This window comes from Chanodichthys erythropterus, chromosome 6 (assembly GCF_024489055.1).
Source record: "Chanodichthys erythropterus isolate Z2021 chromosome 6, ASM2448905v1, whole genome shotgun sequence".
In the NCBI taxonomy this organism is placed as follows: domain Eukaryota; kingdom Metazoa; phylum Chordata; class Actinopteri; order Cypriniformes; family Xenocyprididae; genus Chanodichthys; species Chanodichthys erythropterus.
This window is the reverse complement of record NC_090226.1, coordinates 20,199,322-20,226,425: the sequence shown is the minus strand read 5'-3', so window position 1 is coordinate 20,226,425 and position 27,104 is coordinate 20,199,322. Positions and strand designations below refer to the sequence as shown.

Genomic DNA, 27,104 nt, shown 5'->3' with positions numbered 1-27,104 from the left:
TAAATAAGGAACTGCTTGAAGCAAGCTAGTGGTTTGCTGGACGCTAGACACTACTTCCGCATTTGTCCACGGCACTGTTGTCATGTGGTTTCCACGTCAGTAAAGGCGGTAACAAAGGTAACTGACGTCATTGACAGGCGACTGCACTGCCCCGTGTCACTGTTTAGAATGGGAATTTTCTCATGATTTACAAGTAGTTGAAAACATTAGAGATATTGTTTGTAATTAGCTAGACAAAATATATAACACTAGCCTAGTGGTTTTTGGATATTTTACTGCAAAAATATAAGTATTTTACATATTGTACCTTTAAAACTCATATAATTTTTTTTAATTTTTTTTGAGCGATGTTTTTTCTAGATAAGACCCTTATTCCTCATCTGGGATTGTGTAGAACGCTTTGAAGCTGCAATGAAACTGTAATTTTGACCTTCAAATAATTTTGGGCTTCATTGAAGTCCACTATTTGGAGAAAGATCCTGGAATGTTTTCATCAAAAACCTTAAGTTCTTTTCGACTGAATAAAGAAATCCATGAACATCTTGGATGACATGGAGGTAAGTAAATTATCAGGAAATTTTAATTTGAAAGTGAACTAATCCTTTATCTATTCCATTGCAAAAAAGGTCTAATAGTCGTTCGTTATATATAACGCCCACAAGGTGGCGTCAACATCTAATGGAAGATATTGATTGATACTCATGGTTGAAGTCCAGCGGTAAAGCACTATAGATTAAATGTATGCCTTTGGTGGTTGATAGGCTTTATGAAAAATTCTATATGTGGGTTTGTATGAAGCACATTCATTGTCTTACCTATGAAGGGATGCATATTCCTTCAGTTAAAGGGTCAGATAAGCAGAAATATCACTGAAAACTGCATGTTCATTAATTGTTCATGCTGTAAATGCAATTCCACTGCTGGCTATTTAGCTGAAAAGTTAGGTCTATAGCCTTGTGTGTGTGTGTTTAAAAACAGCATACAATGCAAGAGACAATACACACTTTTAACTCAAAATCGTATTACTGAAATTGTTAAAATCGGCTTTTTTGGTATATAGGATATTAAAAACATTTTTCACTGAATTAAAATTATTATTATTATTATTATTATTATTATTTTTTGATATAACCTGAAGCACTTTTTTTTTTTGTCTTTAGGTTTGGCATTTGTTGAACTCAGCGCGCTCTATAAATAATTCTCACACTGTAGTAAGCCTCAAGTATCCGTTTGTCCCCTGAGTGTTTCATCCATTTATCCATCACGTAACGTTACCGGTGGTTTCTGTTAACTCACGTGCTGCCGGTCGCAGCTGCGTCACGCGAGCGCAAATGACACGCTGAAGGAGCGCACGCACGGACGCGCGCGAATGAAGAAAGAGCGAAAAAGCCAACGGTTACTACTCCGCAGACGAAACCACATCAACATACATGACATTTTCTCCACCTTCCTATCAGTATTTTAGAGAAAAAACACCACAGACGAACAAGACGATATAGGCTAAGCCAAAATATCAGGGATGGATGTGAAAGACCAAGGAGCGCAGATGGAGCCGCTGCTTCCTGCGGTAAGAACCTGTTTCATCTTTCATATGGGGTCCGTCAATGGAAGAACAATGACATGATGCTGTTGCGTGTTGCGGAAAAGAGGTGTCGGTGGTTCGAGCCGCATTGGGTTGGAGCCCATTATGGGCATCATTCACCCACCACCATTGGAAGACATTGTGTTTTAATTATTCATCGCACCTTTAATACAGACTCATTTAATAGAAAATGGTTCATGTTACATGGATACGGCGTTTAGGGTGACTAACACCGTCTAGCGTGGATTATGCATTTAATGACACACGTTTAGTAATGTGTAATGATGTACAGTATGGAGTGTATATGTTAGTGTGTGTGTGTGTGTCTGTTTAGCATTCCCATGAGTTGCATGTACATAAAATTTCCACTGCGTTACTCTTGAATTTGATGAGGCCTTCACGTGTGATTGCGTTTGACACGAGATTCCACTTTTTCACCTCATTTACATTTATTGCCATGGATGTACATATTTCTGGTTGGAGAGGCCATATGTAAAAATTTAAAATGATAGCTCCAGCTTAGGCTCATTGGAAAAACGTGCCTTTTCCTGCATTTTTGTAAAACCCCCAAAACACACCTATACTGCTTACATACAATTTACTGCAGTTTCTAGATGAAATGAACACTTGTGACCATAAAACACCAACATCTTTTATTTCCTTTCACACATATTATGGTTAAAGGGAAAGATTATCGATTAATAAAGTCTTGTATAGTTTACCATACACTATTACACTTTTATCATAGTGCATGAGTTGTAAACGAATACATTTTGACATTTCGTCACCTTGGAATTATAAGAATTATAAGGTTCTTTGGTCAAAATGGAGTTATTCACATTCATATTCTGTGACCGCTTATTTACATTATGTCATTTTTTTTTTTTAAAGTTGTGTAGGTGTACATTTTGGGACTTTTTATTTAGAAAACAAAAAGGTTTTATCTACAAAGTCGAATGGAATGCAACAAATTGGAAGCTCAGTATCCCCAAACCACTCAGAATGCAGATAGAAATTTATAATTCCAAGGTGGCAATTTATGTCACATAAAACCTCCATACGTATGACTTTTCTGATGTAGTAAACTTGCTCGGTAGCTCACCTGGTACAGTTTACAATGTGTTGCGTTTGGGAAACACAGGTCATGATTTGTCAAAGACTTGTAAAAGCAAGCTAAAATGGCATGGTTGCTTCGCCCCACTCACCAGGCATTTCATTTCCGAATTTGCATGATACATACAACAACCAATGAAATAAAACTTGTTTGTTTTGGTTAACTGAACATGCTTTTAGTGGCACTCACTGGACATCACACTTTGAAATGGTCACAGAACGTGCAAGAAGCAATTACATTTTGCACAAATGTATTTTCCGTTGAGCCTGGGTTGGACAGTTTACCAAAAATTTAAATTATGCCATCATTTATTAACATAATTCCAAACCTGCATGACTTTATTTGTGACCCTGGACCAAAAAAACAGTCATAAGGGTAATTTATTTTTATTTTTATGCATCATCTGAAAGCTGAATAAATAAGCTTTCCATTGATATATGGTTTGTTAGGACAATATTAGAGCAATATTTGGGGAGAGTATTTGGCCGAGATACAGCTATTTGAAAATTTGGAATCTGAGGGTGCAAAAAACAAAACAAAAAAATAAAATAAATAAAATATTGAGAAAATTGCCTTTAAAGTTGTCCAAATTAAGTCCTTAGCAATGCATATACTCACAAAAATGCATATATATATATATATTTTTTTTTTTATAAATTTACAATTTATCTTAAATTTACAAAATATCTTAATAGAAAATGATCTTTACTTGATATCCAGATGATTTTTGGTATAAAAGAAAATACTATAATTTTGACCCATAAAATGTATTGTTGGCTATTGCTACAGATATACCCGTGGACTTATGACTGGTTTTGTGGTCCAGGGTCACATTTCTACTTTGGTACATAAAAGAAGTTGTTTTGAAAAATGTCACAGGTAGCTTTCACACTGGCATTTTAAATTGAAACAGTTCATGTGAAAAGTACATGTGACATGAGGGTCCAGAATTGGTTGACCACTAATCAGAATATTGTGGGTTATGTGGTTTACAGCCTAAACACCTAAATTAATCGCAGCATATTGCTTTTCATGGCTTTTCCAGCCCGTGTTTCATAATCTGTTGGTTAAGTGAACCCAGAACAAGCAGCACTCTCTAGCCTCTTACTGTAATTGCTCTTCATCCCTGTAAAAAAAAAAAAAAAAATTGGATCAACCCAAAAAAGCAGCAGCCATCTTAACGTGGGCCAGAGCCAGGGTCTCTGCTCCTTCCTCTGTGACAGTTTTGTGCTGGAGTTGAGAAGAGTTGGCCCACGTCTTATTGATTCTGCCATCCATGCAGTCCTGAGCAAAGACACACACTCATTTGGCTCCTCAGAATATATTCACAGCTATGTTTGTGGTTTGCATTCCTGTCTAATCCCTTACGTCCACGCTTCAAAGGATTCCAGACGTTGCTATGGGCAGTGTACACTTACAAAATCCTTAAGTACAGTTTGTGCATATGCAGCAGCAAGGCTTTATTAGCCACTTTGACTAGTTGAACACTCTTTTGAACTTTAGCCATGTAATAAACGCATAAGAAAACCGGACTTTCAGTATAGCATAGTGCAAGACAAAAAGCAGATGCTGCCCTCGTGAGAATATTCATAGTGTTGAAGAATGTGATGGAAGTTTCCATTCCATTATTTTTATGGAAACTGGGGTTAGTTTTGGGTTAGTTAACCCAAAAAATGAAAATTAAGACCATCATTCATCTTTGGAACACAAATTAAGATATTTTTCAGTGAGGCCTGCATTGCCAACAAGACAATTAACACTTTAAATGCCCAGAAAGCTACTAAAGACATATTTAAAACAGTTCATGTGACTACAGCTGTTCAACCTTAATGATATGAAGCAACGAGAATACTTTTTGTGCGACTAAATAACAAAATAACGACTTTTCAACAATATCTAGTGATGGGTGACGTCAAAACACTGGTTCATGAAGCTTCGAAGCTTTACAAATCTTTTGTTTCGAATCAGTGGTTCGGAGCGAGTATCAAACTGCCAAAGTCACGCCCTCAGAGGTGAACCAATGAAATTTCGAAACACTGATTCAGAACAAAAGATTCGTAAAGCTTCAAAGCTTCATGAAGCAGCTTTTTGAAACCGCACATCACTAGATATTGTTGAATAAAGTCGTTTTTTGTTTTTTTTTGTTGCACAAAAAGTATTCTCGTGGCTTCATAACATTAAGGTTGAACCACTTTAGTCGAACCACTTTAGTAGCTATCTGGGCATTGAAAGTGTGAATTATCTTGCTGGCAATGCAAGCCTCACTGAGTCATTGGATTGTATGACAAATATCTTAATTTGTGTTCCGAAGATGAATGAAGGTCTTACGGGTGTGGAACAACATGAGGGCGAGTAATTAATTTCATTTTAATGAATTTTCATTTTGGGGTGAACAAACCCTTTAAGGCAGTGGTCGCCAACCCGTCGATCGCGATCACTGTTCCAGTAGGTCACGAAAATAACAGAAATATGAGTACAGTCCAGTCTTTGTATTTTTATGTTATTTTCTGGAGACAGACAGATAAAGGTAAATAGCCCACATTATGTCTGAGTCTGTAAACGGCCGTTAACAAGAGGCCAGAGACGCTGAAGACGGACGCGAAGAGGAGAAAATTCTGTAGCAGGCAGAGCAGCTCACTGTTCACGATGCTCGAAATATAGGAAGAAAATATAAATATTAAATTGGGGGTGAAGGATTATGAATTCATCTCTAAAAGGAGATCAATCTTCAGGAAGATTTCGATGGCAATGGCATTTTATTTTCCTCTTACCTCCGAATAAAGTAGCTAATTATTAGCACAGTTCAACTTTGTTTACAGCGGTAACCAAGGAAATGCTGTATCACTGCTGCTCCATAAGCGCCACCTGCTGTCAGAGAGTGAATCTGCGTCTCATTCAGCCTGCTGTTTTTGTTTCATGCTTTTTTTGCTTGTAGCATTTATAATTTCACAAAGATAAAGTCAGACCTTTCTGTTTTTGCTTTAAATCTTGAAATTAAATCTAATTCAAATTAAAAACAACTGCTCATGCAATGTGCGTAGCATCTTTGTTTGGATTGTGATTAAAAAGCAGTGGTTCCCTCTAATTTGAAATGGCTATGTATTTTTGTTTATTATAATAATATAATTAATAAATATCTGCAACCAGTATCGGAATCGGCCAATTTGCTTATAAAAATAAATAAATAAATCAGAATCTACAATGACCATGAAAAAAATACTAAATACAATCTGGGCTGTCTTTTTCTGTCAAGTAGATAATGTTTGTTTTAAAAAGGTTGAGGTCAGGGATCTTGGGCTTAAAAAGGTTGGTGACCACTGCATTAAGTTAAAGGATCAATTTTTGCAATTTATACATGTCATAAAGGTTTAAAAACTGAAGAAGAAGTAGAAATGGCTTAAAATGCTGCTCAAATATATAAAATAAAAATATGTTTTTTGTGATCTTTTGGCTGAGCTAAGGGACAGATTGAACACAACGTCACTGGCAGAGATCCAGCGGTCGGTTGAATTGTTTCTGGTGCGCCGACTGAATCCACTGGGCTGGTACATGTATCTGTAGCTCTCAGTGTGAGCTGAACTGATGCCAGTGATCTGTGTCCCAGAGGGCCTTTTCTGACCATCATAAGTCACTACCCGCTTAGCTGCAGCTGGTGCCCTGAATGCTGATGTGTGTGTGTGATAAAACAGGTCAAAGAAGAGTGAATAAATAAGTCCTTTAACCTTAACACAGAAATTACTTTATTTTTTGTGTTACTAAATGAGCTATTCGCTTATCTGATGTTCTGAATCATGTGTTCAGTCATTGTGGTTAATCTTTCAAAATGGGAGTTTTGTGGCTTTAATTGCATGTCTGTTAGCGTTGAGGTCCTTTTTATTTTAGTGTACTCCTAAAAGTTGACAAAATTATCCTGATGTATACACATTTAAAGTTTGAAGTTGTTCTCTTCCTAGGCACAAACTATAGATGAGGTGAAGGAAAATAATAAATAAATAAATAAATAAATAATAACGTTTCTTTGAACCAAGTTTAAATTGTTGTTTGATGCTATTTATACTTATTGTAAATGCTTGTAAAGACAGATTCTATTTGCACCTCAGTGTATTGTGGTATATTATAAAACAGTATGCGGTATTAGCAACATATACTGTAGGAGTGTAACGGTTCAAATTACTCATCGAGGTTTTAGGCTCACCGTTTCGGTACGGTTCGGTATATGTTCAGAGAAAAAAGGACAACTGTCAAATAAAAAATAAAGAATATAAGAACAAATAATTAAACTACAAGCATCAGCTCAAATAAATACAATAAAGCAAAGATACAAATAAAATAAACTGCTTTTCGGTTTATTTAGGTATCTAACAGCAGTTTTCAGGTACAGAAGTTGAATAAAGTTATCAAATGTAAAATAACATTGCAATGCATATAATATTCACTGTATGAATTAAATAAATATTAATTTGACAAAAGCTATTCAGTCAAGAGAAGTGAGTGATTTCCTTGTACATTAAGACATAATGCATGGATCCAAAATACTGACAGTAATACACGTGTTGTCTTTCTAGACTGTTTATATTCACTTAAGACATAATCGACTATGTTTGCTAGGATACTCACCAAGAATGGCATGTTGACATAATTTTTGTGTGAATTTGTCCATTCAAATGCAAGACTTTAAAGAGAACTCAATATTTGCCTGCTGTCTGAGAAGCAGCTTTCCGTTTGCAGGCTTCGGAGGAGTGCACACAAATCTTCTCATAGCACGCGCACTTGAATATTTAAATTTGCAAGGCTTAAATGAGTTTAGTTTAAACACAGCAATGTGTCCTGTTCAGGTCTCACCTGCGCTCGCGCGCTATCAACACCCAGGTGATGACTGCGTAAATAGGCACTCCTATTAAACAAAGTTTACAAAAAGTGACTGTTTTGTCCATGTTTTTTGATTATTGCTGTTGTAAAATATTGGGAAGCCTGAGTGCATATCCATCGACAGAAACATACATTAGCCAAACTCTGCACGTGTTGTTATTTTCAACAAACCATATTATAGATGCGTCGTCAGATTTAAGATGAATCGTGGTGCAAGTGCGTACCGAAACTGTGGGTGGAGAACCTATAACTATACCCCTTAAACACTTTATTGCCACTATTAAACACCATTAGGTACTTTATTTCCACTATTCAAATATATTTCATTTTTATTTAAAATAAATGCCTCTCTGAGCTGATATGCAATGGGAAAAGAGTGAGTTCGGTAAAATTTGCATTCGAACTCAGATTAGTTGTAAGCTAACGCCACCCGCCTTACTCTCCACAGCACTGTTCCTGTTACCAGCAGTGGGCATTTCTTTTGAATTTTGTGTGGCTCAATCAGACAATTGTGGGCGGAGTTAGTGTAAATAGCCTCTGCCAACAAGGCAGACTGTTTGCACTTGGTGGAAAAACCCTCCGATTGTATCATAGAGAGCACCCTCTTGACTGTGTGTCAGGGTCTCTTAAAATATCAGATAATTTCACCTTTTCTTTTTTGACAAGACAAGGTTAGTTCATTAGTAAAATGTCATGTGGTGCGACTCCCCAAAAACGTACCAAAAATAATTCATGATATTTGATAAAATATGTTTTATATAGAAAAATAAATTACATTTTTATTTAAATTATGATTAAAATGTGTACACTCACATGTGTTCAAGGTTTAAGGACAATACACTATTACTTTTAGTTGATGGTTACACCATACAGGTGCTGGTCATATAATTAGAATATCATCAAAAAGTTGATTTATTTCAATAATTCCATTCAAAAAGTGAAACTTGTATATTATATTTAGGGATGTCCAGATCCGATCATGTGATCGGAAATCGGGCCCGATCACGTGGTTTCAGACTCGATCGGAATCGGACGTTACCTCCCGATCAGGACTCGGATATATATGTATTAGGGGTGCAACGGTTTTCGGTAAAAAAAATCAAACCGTACCGTATGGTTTGTTTAAAATAGCAACGTGGAAAACAGACAGAGTTCAAATAATGTACGTTTCATTCGATGGATGCGCAAAACGTTACAACAACGATAATCAAAAAGCGTGGACAAAACAGTCACTCTTTGTAAACTGTTAACTGCGAGTGCCGTCTGCTCTAATGTCCAGTCATTTACGTCGTCATCACCCGGGTGTTGATACAGGTGAGACCTGAACAGCACACGTTGCTGGCTGTGTTTAAACTAACTCATTTAAGCCTTGCTGATTTAAACCTTCAAGAACAAGTCGCGAAAGAGAACTCTCACGCGCTGTGAGAAGATTTGTGTGCGCTCATCCGAAGCGCGCACACGCTTATTCCAGTCAGCGCGCAAATACTGAGTTCTCTTTCACGTCTTGCGCTTCAGCGGACAAATTCATACAAAAATTATTTAAAAATGCCCGTCCTAGCGAGTATCCTAGCAAACATAGTCGGTTATGTCTTAAGTGAACGTATATTAGCCGAGAAAGACAGCGCATGTGGAACAGTATAGGTATACTGGATTGTGCATGTCTTAAAGGGAGAAAAACTTTTCCTGCTGCCTGTTTTTAATGTTAAATAAAACAACAAATAACAAAGAAATCACTCACTGCTCTTGACTGAATAGTTTTTGTAACTTCAATAATGATTAATCTTTATTTATTTTATACAGTAAAGATGCAGTGATATTTTATATTTGATTACTTTATGCATTTTCTGTACGTGAAAACGACTGTTAGATACCTGAAAAACCTGAAAAGCACTGTTCCTGGATCTGTTTTTTCACTCTTCTTTATTCTTTTATAGAAGTATCGGATCGGGACTCAGTATCGGTAGATACTCAAAATCAAATGACTCGGACTCGGACTCGGACTCGAGGGCAAAAAAACGTGATCGAGACACCCCTAATTATATTCATTCATTACACACAGACTGATATATTTCAAATGTTTATTTCTTTTATTTTGATGATTATAACTGACAACTAAGGAAAATCCCAAATTTAGTATCTCAGAAAATTAGAATATTACTTAAGACCAATACAAAGAAAGGATTTTTAGAAATCTTGTCCAACTGAAAAATATGAACATGAAAAGTATGAGCATGTACAGCACTCAGTACTTAGTTGGGGCTCCTTTTGCCTGAATTACTGCAGCAATGCAGCGTGGCATGGAGTCGATCAGTCTGTGGCACTGCTCAGGTGTTGTGAGAGCCCAGGTTGCTCTGATAGTGGCCTTCAGCTGTTCTGCATTGTTGGGTCTGGCATATTGCATCTTCCTCTTCACAATACCCCATAGATTTTCTATGGGGTTAAGGTCAGGTGTTTTTGCTGGCAAATTAAGAACAGGGATACCATGGTCCTTAAACCAGGTACCGGTAGCTTTGGCACTGTGTGCAGGTGCCAAGTCCTGTTGCAAAATGAAATCTGCATCTCCATAAAGTTGGTCAGCAGTAGGAAGCATGAAGTGCTCTAAAACTTCCTGGTATACGGCTGCGTTGACCTTGGACCTCAGAAAACACAGTGGACCAACACCATCAGATGACATGGCACCCCAAACCATCACTGACTGGAAACTTTACACTGGACCTCAAGCAACATGGATTGTGTGCCTCTCCTCTCTTCCTCCACACTCTGGGACCCCGATTTCCAAAGGAAATGCAAAATTTACTTTCATCAGAAAACATAACTTTGGACCACTCTGCAACAGTCCAGTCCTTTTTGTCTTTAGCCCAGGCGAGACGCTTCTGACACTGTCTGTTGTTCAAGAGTGGCTTGACACAAGGAATGCGACAGCTGAAACCCATGTCTTGCATACGTCTGTGCGTAGTGGTTCTTGAAGCACTGACTCCAGCTGCAGTCCACTCTTTTTGAATCTCCCCCACATTTTTGAATGGGTTTTGTTTCACAATCCTCTCCAGGGTGCAGTTATCCCTATTGCTGGTACACTACTACATCTTTTCCTTCCCTTCGCCTCTCTATTAATGTGCTTGGACACAGAGCTCTGTGAACAGCCAACCTCTTTTGCAATGACCTTTTGTGTCTTGTCCTGCTTGTGCAAGGTGTCAATGGTCATCTTTTGGACAACTGTCAAGTCAGCAGTCTTCCCCATGATTGTGTAGCCTACAGAACTAGACTGAGAGACCATTTAAAGGCCTTTGCAGGTGTTTTGAGTTAATTAGCTGATTAGAGTGTGGCACCAGGTGTCTTCAATATTGAACCTTTTCACAATATTCTAATTTTCTGAGATACTGAATTTGGGATTTTCCTTAGTTGTCAGTTATAATCATCAAAATTAAAAGATATAAACATTTGAAATATATCAGTCTGTGTGTAATGAATGAATATAACATACAAGTTTCAATTTTTGAATGGAATTAGTGAAATAAATCAACTTTTTGATGATATTCTAATTATATGACCAGCACCTGTATAACAATTTTAGAGTCGAATGTCAATGTTTCTTGAAAATGGTATAGTTTTTCAAAACCACATAAAACCAACATGAATACAAATGTTACATTTCTATTAACTTGTTTTAAACATTTTTATGATTTTTTTGTAATGTTTTATGCTTATGCTTTAAGAAAAAACATTGCATGTAGGTTTTAAAAGTCTAAGATCTTTCTGACTGTAATGATGTGTACTGTGTAAATGCTCAGTGATGGTTTGAATGATTTTATTGCCTTTCTGCTCCTCTGCAGGTTCAGAGTCCTGCTAGTGATAACGGGGTGAGTCCTAGTTCTTTATTTCCTATGTTATGCTTTTCACAGCATGTTCAATGCAGTGGACTATGAAATTAATTGCTAGTTTGTTTGCGAGAGTGAGCGAGTATCTGCTCTTCATGCATCCAAATGATGCGATTCGTTGTGACTGATTGTCAGTCAATTTTTAATGTCTCCATGTGAGAGTGACACCGCTTGACTGGATATTTGTAGACACGCAGTATTGCTTGTCACTTAATGTTAATTCAAATCTCCATCCTCAAGCTTTTGGTCACCGGTACACTTTAAGAGATATTGAGATGTTTTAGGCATGAATCTTTGTTTAGTCTAGAGTAGCCATTAGTCTAAAGAGGGAGAGGGGACAGCTTGTAGTGTTGGTCATATAGTGAGCTGGAGAGGAGCCAGTGTGAGCAGACGGCGTGACCGGGGGAAACATGCTGCTATGGAGGACATAGAGCTCTGAGACCTGTGGGGAACCTCAGCCTGCTACATGTCTCTATAACCAGAGATTTACAGGACTGCATGCACAATTCATCACTCTAATAACCAAACACACCCTGCTTAAAAGCCCAAGAGCTCATGGGAATGTCATCATGCAAGAGTTGGTTTGTCAAATGCTGCGCCTGAGAGGCTTTGCTGGAAATGGCGATTCGCAAGAAAGTGTAAACTATAGATTATTACATAATGTGTGATGAGTAAAGATGTATCGATAAGACATTTCTGGGCCAATCACTGATAATTAACAGCTTTTAAGATCTTGAACTGGAGTTGCTATTAAAGGGTTAGTTCACCCAAAAATGAAAATTCTGTCATTAATTACTCACCCTCATGTCGTTCCACACCCTTAAGACCTTCATTCATCTTCAGAACACAAATTCATATATTTCTTATAAAATCCAATGACTCAGTGAGTGATAATTAACACATTCAGACGCCCAGAAAGCTACTAAAGAAAAACAGTTCATGTGACTACATTGGTTCAACCTTAATGTTATGAAGCGACAAGAATACTTTTTATGCACCAAAAAACAAACAAAAGTGATGGGTGATTTCAAAACATCATGAAGCTTCAAAGCTTTACAAATCTTTTGTTTCGAATCAGTGGTTTGGAGCATGTAGGTAACAAACTGCCAAAGTCATGTGATTTCAGTAAACGAGGCTTCGTTACGTCATAAGTGTTTAGAAATTTCAATGGTTCACCACTGGGGGGAGTGACTTTGGCAGTTTGAAACGTGCTCCGAACCACTGATTCAAAACAAAAAATTTGTAAAGCTTCAAAGCTTCATGAAGCAGTGTTTTGAAATCCCATCACTAGATATTGTTGAATAAAGTCAGTGGGCCCTATCTTGCACCCAGCGCAATTGACTTTGTACACCGACGCATGTGTCATTTCTATTATGCACCCGCGCAAAGCGCGCTTTTCCCTCCACAGAAGCACGTCGCTAAACTAGTGAATGAACTTGCGCTCCCTGGGCGGTTCAGCGCAAAAAAGGAGGCGTGTTCCGGCGCAAACAATCCCTGGTGCTATTTTGTTGTTCCATTAAACACTTGCGCCACTGACCAGAAAAAACCTAGTCTAAAGTCAGTAGCGTGTTGCGCGTTGTTCATTATGCTATTTTAAGGGCGCATGCTTGACCATAATGTATAGCGTGCACAACGCGCATACACTTTGCTCATGTAATCTACACAGATGCAACAGTTATTTTTGCAAATCATAAATTGTTACAATAAAAAAATATTAACACATGAGATGACGGAAATCATTGTGGTGTGCCAAAAAAACCTGTTTAACCGACGCTATTTTGGGTGGGTTTCTCCCATCCCCATACAACACAACTTCTCTGTCTTTCACTGCTCTTAAAAGGACATCAGTCTCCTCGGCTGTGAACCGCTCTTGGCGTGCGCCTGGTAAATACGCCATAATAATAGCAATCCATAATGGAACTTGCGCACCTGCTTTTAAAGGGAATGTTGGATGACGCTCTGATTGGTTTATTTCACGTTACGCCCAAACCACACCAATGAATAATGAAGCTACTTCAGACCAATCCATTTTAGATTTGCGCCGGGCGCAAGAGCCATTTATCCGCCGGGAAAATAGCAACAGCGCCGAGACCCGCCCACAAAGTTACTAGCGCTTCGCGCTTTGACACTTGCGTTTCAGATCGTTAAAATAGGGCCCATTATTTGTTTTTTTGATGCACAAAAAGTATTCTCATCACTTCATAACATTAAGGTTGAGCCACTGTAGTCACTGAACTGTTTTAAATATGTCTTTAGTAGCTTTCTGGGCATCTGAAAGTGTTATCTTGATTGTCTTGCTGGCAATGCAGGCCTCACTGAGCCATTGGATTTTATGAAAAATATCTTAATTTGTGTTCCGAAGATGAACGAAGGTCTTACGTGTGTGAAATGACATGAGGGTGAGTAAATAATGACAGAATTTTCATTTTTGGGTGAACTACCCTTTAATAATATATTTATTTATTTGAATAGCACCATTCAAACATAAAATACAGCTCAAGGTGATTCAAAGGTGGGAATATAAAAGCATTTTAGATATACCAGAGATTAATTAAAAAACAATCATATTAAAATAATATATACATTTTTGTATCTCTATCTATTTGTATACCACTGGCCACTTTATTAGATATACCTGTCCAAAGGCTCATTGACGCAAATATCTAATCCAATCACATGGCAGCAACTCACTTTAGACGTGGTCAAGAGGATCTGCTGAATTTAAAATTGAGCATAAATATGGGGAAGAAATGTGATTTAAGTGACTTTGAACGTGGCATGGTTGTTGGTGTCAGACGGGCTGATCTTTAATATTTCAGAAACTGCTGATCTACTGGGATGGTTCAAGCAGATAGAAAGGCAACAGTAACTCAAAGAACCACTCATTACAACCAAGGTTTGCAAAACAGCCTCTCTGAATGCACAACTCTGATTGCGAATCTTGAAGCAGATGAGCTACAGCAGCAGAAGATCACACCTGGTGCCACTCAAGTCAGCTAAGAACAGGAAACTGAGGCTACAATTCATACGGGCGCACCAAAATTGGACAATGGATGATTGAAAAAAACGTTGCCTGATCTGATGAGTCTCGATTTCTGCTTTGACATTCAGATGGTAGGGTCAGAATTTGGCATATACAACATGGAAACATGGATCCATCCTGTCTTGTATCAACGGTTCAGGCTGGTGGTGGGGCTGAAATGGTGTTGAAATGGATATTTTCTTTGGGCCTCTAAGTTCCAATTGAACATCGTTTAAACGCCACTGCAGCAGGAACTTCCAGCAGGATAACACACCTTGTCAGAAAGTTGAAAACATCTCAAACTGGTTTCCTGAATATGACAGAAGTTCACTATACTCAAATGGCCTCCAAAGTTACCAGATCTCAATCCAATAGAGCACCTTTGGTATGTGGTGGAACAAGAGATTCACTTCCTGGATGTGCAGCCGACAAATCTTTGTGATGTTATCATGCCAATATGGACCAAAATCTTTGAGGAATGTTGAATCTTTTGCACTTTGTTGATTCTATGTCATGAAGAATTAAGGCAGTCCTGAAGGAAAAAGGGGGTCCAACTTGATACTAGCAAGGTGTACTTACCTAATAATAAGTGGCCAGTTAGTGACACTTTCATAATATACATTTAATTTTTTGTAATTTTTTCTCTATGTTTTGTAAACGATTCGTTTGAAGCAGTTCAAAGAATCGGTCTCTCTAAACCCCTCCTTTCCGTGAGCTTACACTACTCTGATTGGTCAGATGGCCCAATCTTTTCAGAAAGGTCTACTGCACGCACTGAATGACAGCTATCAATTCGCAAGACATTCTATAAAATATATGGACAGAAAAGATAGTATCGATTTTACCATATCAATTCGAGCCACAGTGCGACGCTGAAACGTTGCAAGCTGCATTAATCAACACATTTTTAGACAATATTGGACCCACATCTGAATAGCAGAACTACAGAAACGTGAGTTAGCAGGAGATATGCAGACTAGGGTGTACGTTACACAACATAACATACAATACTATGAATTTTGAACGATCGCTAGAAAATATAAACAACAATTGTTAATCATACTTACAGGTTGAGATTCAGAGGAGCAAGCTGGTCCAAATAAACTGGGCATTCATCCATATTTTAAGACCATGCGTTTTGTGAATCCTGCGTTAAACTCCCTGAGGTTTGAGAAGCAGTTGTCAGTAAAATGATGGGAACACAACAAAAGATTGTACTGCTGTGGTATTGTTGAAAAAATGAATTTTCCCTGGCGTCTGCATGCACAACAAGTGGGCGGGCAATATGCTAATGTTTCATTGTGACGTCACAACGAAACGGCTTGGGATTCGTTTTTACAAACGACTTGTTTAATTGACTCAGAGTCGACTCTTACTTTTGAGAGACAATTACTTTATATACAGTGCACTTTCAGATTTAAAACTTTGCAGGATGTTTTCATTCACTTAGAACTGTTAGCCTACACACTACATGAAAGGTTATAGGTTGTTTGCACATGACGTCACTGCTGCACACGAAATGCAGCTGGAGGGCAGGGAGTGATTTTTCTATATAGAAATCCTAACAAAAACTCAAAATTCGTATGTTTTGCGTCGTTTATGGTTGCTCAAATCGATCAAACCGAGAACCCACAAGGAGCTTTTATCATTTACCTAACTTATATTGTTTTTTAACTTTAAAAGTTGTCACCTTTTTATAGCGTTTTGCGTCTGCTGATACTGAAATGAATATGGATACCTGCTTACCTTATTTGTTTTTGACTTGTTAAATATTCACATTCTTCAAGGTATCGTTTGCAGGGAAGAGAAGATATTTTATCCCATTGAATGATAATTTGATGTTTTCACTTCAGTTTTGTAGAATTCCGTTCACAATGTTGATCTGGTTATCGTCAAAACAGTGTCACGCCCTGCTGCTTCAGCCATCATATGGTAGAAAATGTCCAAATAAATAAATGTTCAACAAGCTGACAGAAGTCATTCCATTTCTTTGTTGGAAGGCTGTAACGTTATATGTAAGTGTAGTTTTAATGTTGTCTTTGTAAATATTCACTTTCCCATATGACCACGGAGAAAAATCGGAGGGCACCCTTTTTTACAGTCTATGACAGACACCGACGCACTGTTTTTTTTGTATTTTTTGTATTGTATATTTTGACAACCAAAATCAAACCCATAGAAGCTTGTGAACAGTTTTGTGGTGGCCGCGTGCAGCGCGTTATGCTCATTCACAAGCTGAGTGAGAGTCATACTCGCAAATGTAATGTTAATTATTAAACCAAAACAAAATACAAAACTTTCAAAAACACTCAGCTATGTGATTATTTTATTGAGTGATAGGCAGTGGGTTCAATCAGTGACATTACATTTGCTATACAGCATCTCCCCGTCACCTCCTCAGCCTGCTTCCCTTAGTGCGTTTTTACACGTAGAAGAGGCAAAAATTGCATTACACCGTCCAGTTTTTTCCCTGAACAATGATGTGAGCTCCTGTTGCAATTCTCAATTCAGCATAAATGACCTACAATGGCGACATTTTTTAACAACTAACACGGAAAATCAAAATACTGCCGTAATTTCATTAGCAGAAATGCAGCGCGATATAAACAAACCAGACTAGAACAGAATGCAGCGTGACGGCAGCTTTACATTCTCTATATCTACCTCCTCAATGGCAGTCAAGTCTTTCAATTCAGTGGAAAAGTCGCTCCTCTTCATAACATAAGGTTCACGTCCAGTATATGTTGTGATTTTCTGTTTATACCTTTCTAAACCAGCACAGAAAGGACTTTTCTCCATCTCTTCCATTCTAATTTTCACTGCTTGCCCTCCACCGGAATTTTGCGCGTCACCAGAACCATGTGATTGCAAACAACCTTCTGCTGATTTTCATCTTCAAACTTTATTTTAATGGCCAAATTTCAAATTTGAAATAGAAACTTTTTAATTTAAATCAAATTCCGGAATTTAATTTCATTTAGCGGTATACAACCCTTGTTGTAACATCTGAAAAATGGAAAATTAAAAAAAAAAAATGTTTTTGCCTGTATCATTGAGATATTTGCTTGTTTTGTTGACAAAATCTTAAAGTTGATTCTAATAGAATAAATAAGTCTAATTTTATAAACATTAAACAGCAGTCTGTGTGTCTCTAAAAAGGTTAAGAAGGAAACACTACATTTCCCATCATGCATTAGACACATAAGGATGTGGATGTTTTAGCTGGAATAATGAGAGGAGGGAGCTCAGAGCCGCACACACCATCCAAAACACTCACACACAGAGCGTGAATCACAGAGCACACGCGCTCATACAGCCCGAGCTCAAATACCAGTCCACGCAGCCAGTGATGTCGGCACTCTAATCTCCGCTCTGATTGGTGGAGGGACGTCTGTCAAACACAGGCTGCACGTCTTGTTCTCAACAGTTGGACAACACAGCCCCAGCGAAACAGGGTTACTGCTGTGTCAGAAGGGTTAGTGCGGCGAGAGGTGCGCAGAGGAACCTCAGCTGCTCTCTGGTGCATTTCCTCTCCTTGGGATAAGGGACGGTCGTCGGGACTCGCTGCAGACAGCATGCAGCACAGATCCTCTGAGAATACTGGCTTTAACTGTCAGGTAGGATGGAGCATCCTGAGAGCCTGCGTATCTCTCCTGTGTCCTTGAGAGTGTTTGCGTGTGTCTGTAGAGACATGGTTGATTCAGCGTTGAGTTATTGTTATATAACGGTTAAAGATGTGTTTTTCATCCTGGTTGTTTCAGGTGCATCTTCATCTTCTCCTATCCTCTTTCTCTCAACCTTCCTGTTTGTGTCTTCTTGAAGCTATTTTGGTAGCTCTTCTCCTTCCCACAGTTTCTCTGTTTCACATCGCTCTTTCTCTCTTTGTGTCCTTTTCATCTTTCTCTGTGTTTTCTGTGAGGGAAAGGAATTATTTCTGGTTGTCGGAGGGGGTTTGTTCAGATCCAGCCCCCTCAAACGGAAGGGATGAGCTTTAGAAGGAGCAGATGTGTATGAGCATTTATTCTGAGGGCATGTATAGCATGCATGGACAGGAAGAGGAGAACGACAAGGTCAGAGGAAGAAAATATTGTATGTGACAGCAGAAAATATTTAGGTTGATGATGGATGAAGCTGTAAATATACGTTTTAATTATGCTGATGAGGCACGGGCTGTTTGTGTGAACGTCATGCTAGTGCGCGCCGCTTTCTGGAAGGATGCTGATGCTGATCCTTCCATTGCCATGGTAACCAGAGCCATCTGTAGGGATCAGTCCCGCTGCTCTCGACCAATCGAACGGCTCAGATCCCATTCATCCCCCCTCAGCCTCTTCAGCCGTCCCAATAATCCCTTCTCTCACCACTCACGGTTGTTACTGCATGATCACGCAGTTTTGAAGGCTCACATGCAGGGAAATCTCTTGGACAGAGGGTGACAGATTGGGTGAATAATGTGACCTATGGCAGGTGACACACTGTCCTGTTTCGGCTGTTTAAAGGGTCTGGGATCATGATCTGGTGCTGTGCTAAACAGTGATCTCTTATGTAGATGACTGCGTGCAGCAAATGCAGTTCATCATTTAGAAAAATTCCATAAGCAGAACTGGGTCACAAGGTACCATGACCCAGAAAACTGCAGAGATTTGTACTGAGATTTGTGTGCTGAAGAAGATTAACAGAAAGTGATAGCATTTCGATGTGCAAAGGCCTGTTACGGCAAATCCAGTGTGTGACTAAGAGACGCTAAATTATAAAATGACCAAATTTACCGGAAAAAGATACCTGAGTGAATTAATGATGTTAGATATTTATAAATATAATTCTCCAAAGCTGTTTGCCAAGCTTTCGATTAATTTCATATTTGAAATCACCTATGAGATTTGACAACAACTGTCTCATAAATTTAGTTTCTGAATGCTCGAATCATAACAAAAAAACTGTATTTTTCAGGCTGGATCAAGCTAATAGCATGCGCAGTCCTAAGTGCTCGTCTGACTGTTTCTTTGGGAACTGTAGCTTCTAACGCAGTGGTCTCAAACTCAGTTCCTGGAGGGCCACAGCTCTGCATAGTTTAGCTCCAACCAGCTCCAACCCATACCTGCTTGGAAGTTTCTAGTAATGCTGAAGACCTTGATTAGCTGGATCAGGTTTAATTAGGGTTGGAGCAAAACTGTGCAGAGCTGTGGCTCTCCAGGAATTGAGACCACTGTTCTAACGGCCGCTGCAGTGACGTGATGACTTTACCAATCGACGATTGACTCTTATTTAGAAGGCTGGACTTATTCTGCCATATTTCTTATTGCACTTTCTCCCATTCAAAACAATACGAGTGATGCGTCTTGTGTTATTCTTTGGCTATATTACAGATATATATGTTATATTTTCCAATATTTGTTGAAAATGTATTGAAATTTTTGAAATCAGTATCTTTTATTAGTATTATTTAAAAACTATTATAGTTTTTATTAATATTGTGATTTTTTTTCAGTTTTTATTTTAATTTTAGTTTAATTTTTAGTGATTTTGTTGTGTTTGTCATTTTTGAAAATATTTCTAAATAGTTTTAATTTATTTTTATTTCAGTTTTAGTATTATTTAAAACTTAAATTTATTTATAACTTAAATGTATCAGTTATTTTCAAATTTTTCATTTAGTTTAAGGTTTATTTGTATAAAATATTTTATTTAAGCTTTATTTCAATTTACAGTAGTAGTTTTAATAGTATTATTTATAGTTTTAATATTTTAATAGTTTTAATAGTATTATTTAAATACCTTTATAGTTTTTTTGAATTTTGTGAAATTTATTATTTTTAGAAATATTTTTATTTTGGTTTTAGTTTTATTTCAGTTAGAAATATTAGTACTTTTAGAACTTAAATTTATCAATTATTTTCAAAATGTTTATTTAGTTTAAGCTTTATTTATATAAAATGTTTTATTTCCATTAACAAAAATGTTTTTTGTAATAGTTTTAGTTAACAATAACGAGATATTGTCAGTATCGTTAACCATTGAAATCTAATAACACTTTAATCAGTAAATGCAATTTTAAGCAAATCTCAAAATGAATATCCATTTTTCATACTGTACATTATAAGGTTGTGATGGCTAAATTCACTAAAACTATTAATTCTAATTTTTGTTTTTTTTTGTTTTTAATTTGTTTAGAATTTTAAATTATTGCTTATTTGCTATAACATGAAATTATGGGCCACAGTTTTAAAAGCTGTGAGTTTTATCCAAAAAATGTCAATACTTAGCCTAAAAAATCTTAACCAACAATGGATCATTGCAGTACAATATTATATTGAGATACATTGTTCTGTTTAAAAAATCATGTTTTGTGTGCCATCAATTCATTTCTATTGAATATGGCTTAAAACCGATATTAGAATCGATACACCCCAACTTCCAAGGACATAAAACTGCACTCATCAAGCCATTTCATTGGGTCTTCATCTCTGCATCTGGTTGTATCTGTATATATGCTGTACTTTAGAGAGAACATCGCCTGAAGGACCCTCCAGGCCTTCAGTTGCAGTTTAGCTACAGTTGACTGGGTGTCCATCCTCAGAGGTGACTCTGTCTGGTCTGATTTTAGTGAGTGAGAATCATTAGTCCAGTAGTATCTGATCTTCTTTCATCTTTTGCAGATCCCTCTTGTATTATGATGACTTCCTGGTGTTATACAGTACAAATCCCAGCACAGTTCTCAGCTTGTTGATTACTCTTCGCATTAAGCGTTCTTGATAACCCTGAGCACAAACCGATCCGGCATCAATCTCTCAAAGCCTTAAAGTCGCACATTACAGCTCACTTCTCCAGATGGAGCAGAAAAGCAACATCCGTCACGCACCATATATAAATGACCCTTTTATCTGCTATTAACCGTTTCCATAAGGCCATTATGATCTAATGCTGGGTCTGATATCATAAAAAACATGCAACATTTGATGACAGATACATCCTCGCATCCTCAAAATGCCTCTTTGTCTTAACGCGGTTTGGTGCTTGCGTTATTAGCGGAAGCAGTTGATCGAGGTCTCCTTAGACGCAGACAGAAGACTTTGAGAATGTCATTATGGCTGAAGAACGGAGATGTTAGTGTAAATTCAGACTGTAATTCTTACTGCATGGCACAAAAGAGCCTTTCAGAGCAGAAAGTCTTACTATTCAGCCTAATGTCTAATGAGATCCATTGCTATTCAGGAATGTAGTGTGAATATACATGTACATGCACTTCTGCAGAGTTAATGGATGCTGTTTATAGAATATCCTGTAAGATGTACAATCTGCCAGGACTCTACAAACCACAGGAGTAAATATATAGGAGCTTGAGGCATTCACAACAACATTTGTCTTTTATTTCTATTGATTTGTTTAGTTCAGCATTGTTTGAACAGAGAAGCAAATGTGGGTAGTATATATCTTGGCACCCACATTCAAAGTGTCCCGTCTCCATCTTTTTCTGCCTTCTTCCCTCGATCCTTTCCTGCTTTTAACAGTGGCCTTCTTTGTCAATGTGAAATGGGGCATGAGGGGACAGAGGACAGCAAGAGGGTGACACTGGAAAGGATGAAGTGCTGGAGATACTCTCCAGCTGCTGGAGTAAGATAGGCAGCCGTTATTTTTAAGTTCTGGGAGATGCTGGACAGCAAAGAATCCAGCTTGGATACTTTGAACCTAAATGTTTTTTTGTTTTTTTTTTTTAAGGCAGACTTTCATATCTTGAGTGTAGGGTGGCTATTATATGTATACAGTAAGTGATATACAATTTGTTTAATTCTGAAAACAGACATTTACAATCTGAAGTTCAGATTTCTGCAGGCAGGGTTATTCTTTCCCAATAATCTGTTCAATATCAAGATTAATCAGTCAATGTTAACAATTATTTTATTAACATAGTTTTTATTATTTTTTATTTTAAAGGTGCCGTAGAACGTCTTTTCAAAAGATGTAATATAAGTCTAAGGTGTCCCCTGAATGTGTCTGTGACATTTCAGCTCAAAATACCCCATAGATTTTTTTTAATTAATTTTTTTAACTGCCTATTTTGGGGCATCATTAACTATGCACCGATTCAGGCTGCGCAGCCCCTTTAAATTTCTCGCTCCCTGCCCTCCCGAGCTCTCGACTATAAGTGCAGTTATACAGTGCATAAACAAAGTTCACACAGCTAATATAACCTTCAAATGGATCTTTAAAATATTTTCGTCATTCATGCTGCATGCATGCATGGATTCCTGTATAGTATAGAGTATAGTATTTATTTGGATGTTTACATTTGATTCTGAATGAGTTTAATAGTGCTCCGTGGCTAAAGCTAACATTACACACTGTTGGAGAGATTTACAAAGAATGTAGTTGTGTTTATGAATTATACAGACTGCAAGTCAATTGATTGAATTATGAAAAGTGGGCATTACATTACATAATAGAGTCAGGTGTTTCTAGGAGAGAAGTTGAATTACTAGTGATTGTGTTGTCTAAATGTTTAGATTGTATAGACAAGGTTTTTTTTTATTATTATTCGGAATAACGTGGATTGATGAGTTGTGCACAAGCAGATCATCAAAATCATGTATTAAAAACTAAAAATATGGTCAATTTTGTTTTCATGTTGAAATTCATTGTCTTTAAGCCTGTGGAAATGCTATGTTTGTGTTTCTGGAAGACAGGCAGTAGAATCTGTTTTTAAGTATAAAATGAGGTCAGGATGGATTTTTTTTATTTTAATATTTTATGGAAAAACTGCAGTGGGATTCATGGCTGTTAGTGAATCTTTTTACTTCCCATTAAACTGCACTTTACTATCTCACACAGTTACATTCAGTATTTTCATTTGCTATGGCTTTTAATTAAACATGTTTAACATGATTTAATTATAAAAACATTAAACAAAATACAAAAATGAATCATGCTCCCTGAACTGTACATGAAGTATTGAAATGTGTGATTAATTGCAATCAGTTTAATTAATCTATCTTCATATTATATAATTAATTTCACTAAAATCTAAATCGACTGACAGCCCTAGTTTTATGTAAAAATTACGTAGTTTTAGCTCTAAATTGCTCTGCTTGAAATCGACATATGAGAGTGACCCCAATCCCTCCCCCACCCCCGTGTATGTAAATGTGTGTCCACATGTGCGAATCTGCTTCATCATTATTCAACCCAAGCAGCCGCGGTCATGTGACTCTGTACGCAGCATGCTGCTGAGGCTGAGAGGGAGAAGGACATAAAATGGAATGCAAAGAGAGGAAAAAAGAAGTGTGAAAGATTAGGGATGACAGAGCGATCGATAGCAAGTGAGGAAGGACAGGACGAGGGGGATCTCAGATATAATGTCACACCTCAGCTGCACAGGAAGATGCTTATTAATATAAAGAGAATCAGGCCTGCGGGACACACTGTTAGCTTTCATTAGTGAGGTCTGAACACACAAGGGGGTGCGAGCATGTGTGTGAGTGTGCACTTGTGTGTGTGTCTTTTCATATGTTTGCACAGGTGTTATCTCGATCAAACAGTGTCAACATTTTTTCCCCCTCCATGTCTATAAGAGTAATCCCTCGTTATGTGCCATACTAATGACGTGTTAATGAGTTATCAGAATAACTGTGTGCACATGTGTCCTTCATCTCTCCTCCAAGAACAAGATGGAGAGATTAGGGCTCATTTTGATGACATCACGGGCAGACTGAATGGAGCTTCCCATGAGTCTGCTGGGCTGAGTTGCCATGGTAATCTATATAGTTCACCCTGGATTCCCATTTATGGTTTCTTGGCAGGCATGAGTGCTCCGCCACCACCTCAGACCACACGCACGCACGCATCACAGCTCAAGAAAATGACTCACCATGGCAATGATGCTCTGAGATGGTTTCTTTTATTATCATCACTATTTCTGACACTGTGCTTTAACACTAGTGCATTTGGTGCATAGTAACAGCATAACAACTCACTAAAACCCACTAAGGAAACCAAAGCAACCTTATAGCAATGCCTTGGCAACCACTCATAACATCCTAGCAACCACATAGCAACATATTAAAAAACCTACTAAGAAAACTTTAGCTAACCACATAGCAACATAGAAAAAACACTATGAACTGCCAAGCAACCATAGCAATGTAGTAACAACCACCACAGCAAATGTACGGAGAGGTAAAAAAAAAAAAAAAAACCCTCAAAGGATTTTCTATAAGACCAAAGTATACTTCATTTTTATGTGTACGTGAGGGTCAGCATAAGTGTCCACAATGCGAATTCTGTCATCAGAAGATTACGCGTGTACTATACGTGCACCGCCAGATTTTTGTCATTTTGTACGCGCAGCTCGCACATGCGCATTTCAATTTGCCGTTTATCCACAAGGTGGCACCCCTTCCCTGGGGGCATTGATTCACAAGGTACAGTGGGTACGGAAAGTATTCAGACCCCCTTAAATTTTTCACTCTTTTGTTATATTGCAGCCATTTGATAAAATCATTTAAGTTCATTTTTTTTCCTCATTAATGTACACACAGCACCCCATATTGACAGAAAAAAACACAATTGTTGACATTTTTGCAGATTTATTAAAAAAGAAAAACTGAAATATCACATGGTCCTAAGTATTCAGTCCCTTTGCTGTGACACTCATATATTTAACTCAGGTGCTGTCCATTTCTTCTGATCATCCTTGAGATGGTTCTACACCTTCATTTGAGTCCAGCTGTGTTTGATTATACTGATTGGACTTGATTAGGAAAGCCACACACCTGTCTATATAAGACCTTACAGCTCACAGTGCATGTCAGAGCAAATGAGAATCATGAGGTCAAAGAAACTGCCTGAAGAGCTCAGAAACAGAATTGTGGCAAGGCACAGATCTGGCCATGGTACAAAAACAATTCTGCTGCACTTAAGGTTCCTAAGAGCACAGTGACCTCCATAATCCTTAAATGGAAGACATTTGGGACGACCAGAACCCTAACTAGAGCTGGCCGTCTGGCCAAACTGAGCTATCGGGGGAGAAGAGCCTTGGTGAGAGAGGTAAAGAAGAACACAAAGATCACTGTGGCTGAGCTCCAGAGATGCAGTCGGGACATGGGAGAAAGTTGTAGAAAGTCAACCATCACTGCAGCCCTCCACCAGTCGGGGCTTTATGGCAGAGTGTCCCGATGGAAGCCTCTCCTCAGTGCAAGACACATGAAAGCCCGCATGGAGTTTTCTAAAAAACACCTGAAGGACTCCAAGATGGTGAGAAATAAGATTCTCTGGTCTGATGAGACCAAGATAGAACTTTTTGGCCATAATTTTAAGCGGTATGTGTGGAGAAAACCAGGCACTGCTCATCACCTGTCCAATACAGTCCCAACAGTGAAGCATGGTGGTGGCAGCATCATGCTGTGGGGGTGTTTTTCAGCTGCAGGGACAGGATGACTGGTTGCAATCGAGGGAAAAATGAATGCGGCCAAGTACAGGGATATCCTGGACGAAAACCTTCTCCAGAGTGCTCAGGACCTCAGACTGGGCCGAAGGTTTACCTTCCAACAAGACAATGACCCTAAGCACACAGTTAAAATAACGAAGGAGTGGCTTCACAACAACTCCGTGACTGTTATTGAATGGCCCAGCCAGAGCCCTGACTTAAACCCAACTGAGCATCTCTGGAGAGACCTAAAAATGGCTGTCCACCAACCTGACAGAACTGGAGAGGATCTGCAAGGAGGAATGGCAGAGGATCCCCAAATCCAGGTGTGAAAAACTTGTTGCATCTTTCCCAAAAAGACTCATGGCTGTATTAGATCAAAAGGGTGCTTCTACTAAATACTGAGCAAAGGGTCTGAATACTTAGGACCATGTGATATTTCAGTTTTTCTTTTTTAATAATAATAAATGTCAAATTCTGTGCAAAAAAATTCTGTATTTTTCTGTCAATATGTGTGTACATTAATGAGGAAAAAAAATGAACTTAAATGATTTTAGCAAATGGCTGCAATATAACAGAGTGAAAAATTTAAGGGGGTCTGAATACTTTCCGTACCCACTGTAGTTTCACACTGTTCACACTGTTTCACTGTACATTCCTAAACCTTGGGTTAATGTCCTTATTTGCGGATTTGCAGTATCTGTGTCACTGACTAGATGAATGCCGCACATAATATGTTTACATAAAGGCTCTAGCATTGTACATACTCATGTTATATATTGCTGACTGTACTTTCAAGTTTATCCAGAATGCACTTTTCGGACTTTAAAAGTAAGAATACTCTCTTCTTCACTCCAGTTGTCACCATTTGGCATTTTTTCCTCTCAAACACTGAAACTACTGTTCGATGGCTGTCCAAAGCATGTGAATATGAGGCATGTATGCGATTGGTTGTCTGTTGCTTAGCATGTAGTCATCTAGTCTCCGAAGCAGGGTTTCATAACCCTGGGTAAAAAATGCTGCTAACCCTGCTTCTAAGTTGCAAGTGTAAAATGTTCCTTTAATCTTTTCAATCCTTTACTCTGCTTTCCTTTACAAAGCTAACCCATGGTTAGGGCAGTGTGAAAAGCTCTCCAGAACACCTAAGCAAATACATAGCAGCATAGTAAAAACCATTCAGAACAACTTGGCAACTGACTAGCTACATACTAGAAACCAGTCAGAGC

General features: G+C 38.0%; 1 protein-coding gene across 5 annotated transcripts in view; it reads left to right on the top strand.

The window, feature by feature from the left end:
• Positions 1–1,480: 1,480 nt before the first annotated feature.
• Positions 1,481–27,104, top strand: part of slc4a10a (solute carrier family 4 member 10a) — a 71,450-nt gene continuing 45,826 nt past the window's right edge. For 4 of the 5 annotated variants that reach the window (XM_067388362.1, XM_067388357.1, XM_067388361.1 and 1 more), the window contains exons 1-2: positions 1,481–1,567; positions 11,396–11,422. In XM_067388362.1, the coding sequence (XP_067244463.1) occupies positions 1,520–1,567; positions 11,396–11,422 (75 nt within the window). In that variant the 5' untranslated portion in view covers positions 1,481–1,519. Of the gene's footprint in view, positions 1,568–11,395; positions 11,423–17,950; positions 18,080–27,104 lie in introns of those variants that run through there. The other variant, XM_067388358.1, reaches the window with a different exon arrangement.